This window comes from Seriola lalandi, unplaced genomic scaffold (genome assembly GCF_002814215.2).
Source record: "Seriola lalandi dorsalis isolate HSWRI2012SDOR001 ecotype SW California unplaced genomic scaffold, Sedor1 jcf7180002054570, whole genome shotgun sequence".
Classification (NCBI taxonomy): Eukaryota; Metazoa; Chordata; class Actinopteri; order Carangiformes; family Carangidae; genus Seriola; species Seriola lalandi.
Window position 1 is genome coordinate 2,588,054 of NW_019525123.1, and position 8,583 is coordinate 2,596,636.

The 8,583-nt window shown below is 39.8% G+C and overlaps 1 protein-coding gene across 1 annotated transcript in view; it reads left to right on the forward strand.

Moving 5' to 3' along the window:
- Window positions 1-446: 446 nt before the first annotated feature.
- The window catches only part of hgd (homogentisate 1,2-dioxygenase), an 8,984-nt gene continuing 847 nt past the window's right edge, over window positions 447-8,583 (forward strand). The window contains exons 1-13 of the mRNA XM_023416932.2: window positions 447-606; window positions 1,927-1,998; window positions 2,506-2,594; window positions 2,692-2,797; window positions 4,005-4,064; window positions 4,147-4,238; window positions 4,378-4,412; window positions 4,542-4,621; window positions 4,870-4,969; window positions 5,679-5,803; window positions 7,551-7,655; window positions 7,834-7,960; window positions 8,371-8,552. Of these exons, the coding sequence (XP_023272700.1) occupies window positions 592-606; window positions 1,927-1,998; window positions 2,506-2,594; window positions 2,692-2,797; window positions 4,005-4,064; window positions 4,147-4,238; window positions 4,378-4,412; window positions 4,542-4,621; window positions 4,870-4,969; window positions 5,679-5,803; window positions 7,551-7,655; window positions 7,834-7,960; window positions 8,371-8,552 (1,188 nt within the window). The 5' untranslated portion in view covers window positions 447-591. The remainder of the gene's footprint in view (window positions 607-1,926; window positions 1,999-2,505; window positions 2,595-2,691; window positions 2,798-4,004; window positions 4,065-4,146; window positions 4,239-4,377; window positions 4,413-4,541; window positions 4,622-4,869; window positions 4,970-5,678; window positions 5,804-7,550; window positions 7,656-7,833; window positions 7,961-8,370; window positions 8,553-8,583) is intronic.

Below are 8,583 nucleotides of genomic sequence, written 5' to 3' on the forward strand. Positions count from 1 at the left end.
GTCACTATAGCAGACATTGTGTCTGTTACCATACCATTAATTTTACTTCACTGTATCCTACATAGGTCTTATAATATTTTAATGTGTTTGACACTAGCTACAATGAGTTTATGATAATCTAGTGTTTAATAGGCCTATAGTTTTGTTTGTCATTTCAGGATTACAGTTGTCTGTAACCTGACAAAGCATTTCCTATGAAGTGCTAGCTTTGCTTCATGTAGGCCTATTGAATATGTCTTTTTCATGTATGTTATCTGTCTGTTTCACTTCAAACTTTAAAATGTCCTAGTCTTCGTTCTTGTTTGTTTTGGCTGTGCCACTGGTCCTTGTTTGCGCACCTTTTTGCTCATCCAATCCGTCCTTTCCCCTTTGCCAGAGACCCCGCTGCTGCGTCACGGAGCCTGTCAATGCTTAATTAAAACCATACTGAGGAAGCGTATAAATCCAACCCCCCATTTCACTCTGTCCATACCGGCATGCACGGTTGAAGCGGTGGACTTTGGTCGAGGGCAATGCATTAAGAGTTAGACAATAGCTGCAAATTACTTTTAACTTTAAACAGCTGGGAGAAAAAATTTAACAGACAGCGCAATGGCTGGACTCAAGGTAAGGCAGCATTTTTCTCCAAAACTACTTCTACTATTGGAAATACTCATTCACCAGTGCTTAGACTGCGCAAACCCAGTAAGTTTCACTATAGTTGTATAGATGTATCACTAACAAACATGCATCAGTTCCATGATATTCTGAAAATAAAGGAAAATGTGAACTTGAACTTATGATATCTTGCAACAGATAGATGTGCAAAAATTAAACCGTGCAATAGCCATCATAACTAACAGAAGTAGACCGGCTGACTGAAGGGAGGCGTTCCCTCCGACCAATCAGAGTGCTGCATTCAGCAGCTGCCCAGATGTGGTCTGAGATGCCTCAACACCAGCATAAACATATTTAAGTGGGAAAGATTCTTTTCAATAGAACAAACTTGAAAACCATTTATGTTATCATTACATTAAAATAAGTATTATTCTCATTTGTTCTAACCATTACAGCCCCCAAACCATTTATTCCAGTCCTGGTTTTACAGTGTTTTTTGTTTTATTTGGTTTTATGGTGGAAACCATTACTGAAGTATCATTTCAATTACACCAGCTGAGTAATTTGTTGTATTCAACCTTAAAGAAAGTGATGATTATGTCCAAAAGCTGGAACACTGGAATTGTTTCAGTTCTTTCTGAGATTTCTCTCAAAAATCATTATAAGAATAAACTGAAATGACTTAATATTTGATACATTATCCATGTAATGTAAAAGTTGTGCTGGACTATAACTTGAAATGAAACAAAATCCTTTACATAACATTCTCTCATGAGGGACACACTGGAGCTTCCAGAATGTTTTCACCCAGGCACTTTAGACACATGAACATGCACATATGGAAACCATCCATGTCTGTCAGTGTGCTTTTTGCAGACTAACAATGACTCAGCAAGATTTATTTACCTTGTACTAAGTTCATGCTTTTCAGTGGTAGGGAAGACATTAAGTGCTGGTGATCGATACAACCAAAAGAGGATAGCGGAATAATAATCTTCTCATAACTGTGAAGAAAAAGTGTTGATCAAAATGTACTGTGGAGGATGTTAGTGTAATTAGTCTGTTTCTATAACACAATAACACAAAAATAATGGATGACTGCAAGGGGGGAAATCTGGCATAACTGCAGTTTGTTTTATCATAGATCTAATGTGAATCAATATGACAACAATTAACAGAAAGACAAGCCTTAATGACAAGCCTTCAAATTTAATTATAACCAGCATGAACACATTTATCCTGCATTACAATGAAGCTGCATGGTGTATTTTTTATTTTTTACTTTAACTTCCCTTGGATGTTAAATGTTTGTCTGTCTGCTTGTTTCAGTACATGAGTGGTTTTGGCAATGAGTTCTCCTCTGAAGACCCTCGCTGTCCCGGATCATTACCTGAGGGACAGGTAGCTCACACACAAAAGCACACTCAGGGCTCATTTTGGCATTAATTTGATCATTTATTCATTGATTTTGTGCTTAAGTGAATTGCATGAATACTTAATGTGGCACCATAGGAGTTAGGATGGGTTTAACCAACCAAAAGCTGGTGTGACTCCTCCATGTTTCATAGGAAAATACAAAACTCTGATCCTAAGAGACACATAGTCAACTCCAGCTTGCCTTTTCCTTCTTCACATCTATTGACACTTTCATCATTATTTGACAAACCACCCTTATGTAACTGCAAAAGAAAACCCTTGATGAACAGGTCACAAAAGTCAAATTGTACCAAAGCCCCATGTCTTAAGACTTCCACATACTTGTATTGTGATTAGCTGAAAAAATGCAAAACCTCTCAGAATTTATTCAGAACTTTAAACAGGCCTTCCAATCCCGTGCTTGCACAATACATAACACACAGTATATAACATTGACATCCTGTCTGAACACAGTGTATTATATTTCTGTAGAACAATCCTCAAGTCTGTCCCTATGGCCTCTATGCTGAGCAGCTCTCTGGCTCTGCTTTCACCTGCCCACGACCAGCTAATAAGAGGAGGTATCCATCTCTCTCTGACATGTACATCAGCCTGTATAGATCAAATGGATCTTTGACATTAGGAATAACTTTGTATCGGTCCATTTTCTTTCTTCAGCTGGCTCTACCGCATCCTCCCATCCGTCAAACATAAGCCATTTACGGCAGTGCCATGTGGGAATCTAACAGAGAACTGGAATGAAGTGGAGCCCGATCCTAACCAGGTATATCAAGGCTGAACAGGAAGAGTTCCTGATCATCTAGTCCCAATTTAGTGAAACTGTGAATCTTGCTTAAGGCCCTGAAAATTGATCCAAATATTAGCTTAGTTTAGAATAAAGTCTGGAAATGGGAAAACAGCATACTATTACTGCTTATCTTAGTTTTTGTAAAGAATTAACAAAAAAAGATATAATAAGTTAATTAGTGAATCGTATAGGTGCTAATAGGTTGATTTTGCTATCTTTTGACAGAGTCAGGCTAGCTATGTTCTTCTGTTTCCAGTCTTTATGCTAAGCTAAATAACTGCTTGTCACTGGTAACGTCATATACAGTACAGATGTGAGAGTGGTATTGATCTTGATCTCATCTAACTTGGCAAGAAAGTGAATATGAATATTTCACAAATTTCAATCCATATCTTTAAAGGAGCTATTTGTGAGTTATACAATTGCTACATAGCCCCTGATAGCATTGACAACTGTTTACTTAACAGTATTGGCAATAGCTTCAGTCATTGTTCTGTTTACAAGACAAGAGGTTATACACCCTCTGAGTAGTGCTATTTCTTCAGGGTAGACTGGACGCTGCAGTGACTCGGTATTGGAAAGTGGTAAGACAGTCTGGTTAGGGCGGGGCTAGGTGGTTAGCATGCTAAGTTGAGTACAATAAAAGAAGTGATAGCAATAGAAGCAAAACAAGCCTTTGGTGAGTAAATGAATAAAGTTCAATGTTGAACTTGCAATGTTTCTTCTAGTCTGGTAAGTTAGCAGCTGTTGATGCGATGTAGCAATAGCAAAATGTAGAAATAGCTCCTTTAACTCCCAAGACTCAGCTGATCTGCTTCATCAGGACAGTGTGGTTGTTTTTTGATCAAATCTGATTATCAGTGCTGGCAACATAAGCAAAGAGCAACACAACTGAAACTCTGATTAGTGCACACTTGGTATCATACATGGTATCATGGTATCATCTTTTTCTAACTAACCAGTTATCGAAGCAAAGAAAAGTAGAAAAATGTATCATATGAAAAACCCTTTTAATTTTGTCAGATTTTTTCAGTTTTGTATTCATGTAGTATGTCATGGCTCAATGTAAGAATCTAATTGAGAAAATATATTTTCAGGATCTTTAATACTTTGGAGATGCATTCCTTTAAATGATCTGTCTTTACTGAAGAAGTAGATTCTGACTCTGAGGTTTCTCTCACAGCTGCGATGGCTGCCATTTACCATTCCCAAATCTACAGAGAAGAAAGTGGACTTTGTAGCTGTAAGTTGAACTCTTTTTCCCATATTATTGTTTCATTAAAGATGGTGAGTTGATTGGGATTGTCACCATCCGTTTCTTGCAGGGTCTGCATACTGTCTGTGGTGCAGGGGATGCCAAATCTCGCAATGGCATTGGCATCCATATGTACACCTGCAACACTTCCATGGTTGACAGGTCTGTATGTATTTGTGTGCAGATCTATCCCATCATGTAACAAATAGATGTATTTTCACATATCAACAGGAAAGGAAAAAAAATCTTTGATTACAGTTTGCTGATCATTTCTCAGCTCTTCAATTTTTTCCTGTTTCAGGTGCTTCAACAACTCAGATGGAGACTTTCTGATCGGTGAGGAGAAGGGCTGTTGATGTTTTCACTGTCATCTATCACCGGAGCAATGATAGCTCAATCCTCTGTCCTTCTTCTCTCTCAAATTTTCTTTTCTCTGTTGCTGTCTTTGTCTGTTTGTCTTGCTAGTCCCCCAGCAGGGTGAGATCTTGATCACTACAGAGTTTGGGAAGATGATGGTGGAGCCGAACGAGATCTGTGTCATCCAGGTGAGCTCTATGTTTTTCAGCTCCCCAGTTTTCACAGAAATCTCCCATTGTGTCTGCCCCCAAACCCCACTTACCATATTTAGAAAGGCATAGTTTGGTACTTTTCCAAAGTGACCTTAAAAATAAATGACGGTAGAAAGAGGTTTGAGCTACAGCCTGACCACCAGGACAGCACACGTGTATTTTTCCAAACGCATTAGTCCATGAACACAGTCCCCTAACCACCACTTCTCATGTGTTTTCTCCAGCAAGGGATGCGTTTCAGTGTGGATGTGTTTGGAGAAACCAGAGGTTATATCCTGGAGGTGTATGGAGCCCACTTTGAGCTCCCTGACCTGGGACCCATAGGTGTGTGTTCATATGATGTTTGTGATGTCTGGCAATGTTGATCTGTTCATCCACTGCTTTGGTCTAGACCAAAACAACTACTGGATTGATTGTCATGAATTTGGTACACATTCACATTCCTCTCAGTATGAATTATAATCACTTTGGGGATCCGTGTGACTTTTCATTTAATTTGTCCAAAGCTTTAGCATGCTAATATGCTAAACTAGTAAGTAAATTAAACTGGTGAACATGGTAAACTTTTTACCTTCAGCATATATATATATATATATTTATATATATATGTTTGATGCCTAAGTATACCCTGACAGCCAATAGCATGGCTGTGGCCTGTGGACTGTATCTGAAATCACTTCACTCATTCACTACTCCCTATATAATAGACCATCAATAGTTTACTCAATAGACCGCAGTAAACTGAGCTTTTGGGCACTTACTAATCATCATCATTTAGTGTCATCACTGATAGCTGTGGAGTTGCACCATTTTCACATCTATGAAATGTGGCTCATTGCATTGTGTGAATTTTGCAAGACACTATATAGAGAATGAATTTCATACTTTGAATTCAGACTTTTAAATGAAATGGGGGACACTACATTTACTGCATTATGTACAGTAGTACAAAGGGAGTGACACAGCTGTAGTCTTGTTTAAAGGCTTTTTTTGTGTGTGTATGTCTATGGTTATGTTATTATATGTTTTGCAGGAGCCAATGGTCTGGCCAACCCAAGAGATTTCTTGTGTCCAGTTGCTTGGTACGAGGATCGCAACGTGTCCACAGGTTACACCATCATCAACAAGTACCAAGGGAAGCTCTTCGCCTGCCAACAGGTGTTTTTTTTTTTTTTTTTGTGACATTTCAGTCTGTGTGTGTCAGCACACTCACACATATCCACAAATACTGTATGACAGGGGCCAGCACATATGGCATATTTGCCCTATTACCCTATTTAGGTTTGTATTTGCTTCAGCAAACCCCATCGAACCGCAACAATAACTAACAGGAAACTGTCCAAGTGAAGCATATGATCCATTAGCTGCTCCTACCGATTGAATTGCCATCCCTGATGATTTAATATGGAAGTGTTAGCTGTTATCCATTCAGCAGGTTTCCGCCTCGACTCCCTTATGAGTCTTAATCACTCATAATTAGTTAAGGCATTCTGGCGTTACAGACAGTGTACCCGTGAAGCTTTGCTTTGTAGGAAAAACCTTTCACAAGTTAAGCATTAATTTCACCATATTTCACTCGGGGAATGATCCTCCCCCTCAAGAAATGTCCTGTTAGGCGCATAATTGGATCGACACATAATGTCTGACAGGAGGTTTTTTACCGAGACAGGGAGGAGGTGGGAGGAGAGGTTTGTCAGGGGCGGGGGTTGAGGGGTTGTAACCGTGGAAACCATGTCAAACCACACTATTATTATTCATCGTAGGAAGTACACAAGGGTGAGATACTGTCTTTTTTGTAGCAAAACAAACACTTTTCACTTCTCTGGCTGCCTCTACTTGAGTATCTGCCCCTTGTTATGTGCTGGAAGTTAGAGGTGGAAGCTGTGGGTTGCACCTGACACGCTTCTCCTGGTGTCCACCCTTCCCTGAGCCTTGAGGGTGAGGCTACAGGGGTAAGAAAATAAGGACGCGAGCCTCATCTCGGGGGAAGATGCTGCTGCTCCCGTCTGGTCCTGCTGTTTTGTTCCCCTGCAGAGCGCTGAAATTGCTCAAATTAACTTATTATTTGCTTGACTAGGCCAATATGTTTGTGTTTTGTGTGCATGTGTGTGCAAGTGCTTGCTCTCCTCCATTTTTTCCCTTCATTTTAATCGAATGTAGTGGAGTTACCGCAGATGAATGTCCAAGAAATTACCTGCAATGGGTTCCCCAAACACCTTTTTGAATGGCAACTGTAAATTGAGTGTGTGTTAGGTTGTGTGTGGTGTTTATTGGTTATATGTGTGAATTTACTTATGCACAGGTGTACGTATGAATATGTGTGTGAGGATTTTGTTGTCAGTGTGTATTAGGTGTTCATATGTGTAAGTGATGCGTGTGTGTAAGGAGCTTAAAGGTCACTCAGGAGGCAGCTTGAGTTGTAATGAACTGTATTGATTTTAGAGCTCCTGTTGAATGTCTTTTTCGCAGTGACATTATCAGAACAGAGAAGCTATATAAAATTGCAGTGGTTTTAACAATCAAGATAAAGAAATATCTCTGCACCCACTGTTACTGCTGCTCCCCCCATAACTGCGCTGCTGCGAGCGTCAAAATGCTCAAAGTTTGGGAAAGTTTGATTGTGAAGCCAATTACCCCATAATACCTGGAGCCTTGTATCACAAAGAACAGGGGGAATGAAAGAGAAGAAAGAATGAAAGAAGCACACCCTTTTTCACAATCAACCCTTTTCATTATGACCAGTTTTTTTCTCTTTATGTCAAGAAGTACTCTCTCTGGGAATTTAAGATTACAAAGACATTATTCATTGTTCCCCTTTCCCTGTGAAAAGCTCAATTTAAAGTCTTTTGTGTTTGTAGCTTGGGTAGACTCGTCTTATTTGTTTTGTTCTGTGCTCTGCACGTAGGATTTTTCTCCGTTCAATGTGGTTGCCTGGCACGGGAACTACACACCTTACAAATACAACCTGAAGAACTTCATGGTTATCAACTGTGTGGCATTCGACCATGCGGTGAGAGTCATGTTTAAGAACACAGACACACTCACAGTGCTTTTCAATATACATATTGATTATTGTATTATTTTCTCCCTTAATTTCTTGCTATTTATGCCATTGAAGTGAACAGATTCGAGCCCCATAAGAATACCCTCAAATATCACATATTGTTATCTTTATAATCTTCCTATAGGATCCATCTATCTTCACTGTGCTGACGGCCAAATCCACACGACCCGGTGTGGCTATTGCTGATTTTGTCATCTTCCCCCCACGGTGGGGTGTGGCTGATCACACTTTCCGCCCACCGTACTATCACCGTAAGACCATAGAAACACACATACATGCTTCAACTCTAAAGTGGCTTGTCCACATTTTGAAAAGAAAGAGAATAAGACTTAAAAATTTTGGGAGCTAGGTTGTGAGAATGTGACTGAATTTTAATTCTAATGGTCAAATTCTGCCTAGTGAGGGTAATTTAGAATGAAAAAAAAAATCAGCCATAACCTAACATGTCCATTTACTCCACCAGTGTCAAGATGGAAGGTGATAACTATCCACCTGCTGTATGACTTTTTACAACTGAGGACCCACCATAGCACCTTTAGTCTGTTTTTACCACAGATCTATAAGGCCATCTAGTGGAGCTCATTGTTACAACTTGGTCTTTGTACAGCAAACTGTCCCCAGCGCAGCGCTGTGTTACAGCTTCTCCTGCTTGTGACTTTAGGTAACTGCATGAGTGAGTTCATGGGTCTGATCAAAGGCCACTACGAAGCCAAAGAGGAGGGTTTCCAGCCGGGAGGGGCCAGCCTCCACAGCATAATGACCCCACATGGTCCGGACTTTGACTGCTTTGAGAAGAACAGCACTGCTGAGCTGAAACCTGAGAGGGTGGCTGAGGGCACCATGGTAAAAAAAAAAAAAAAAAAAAAAAAAAAAT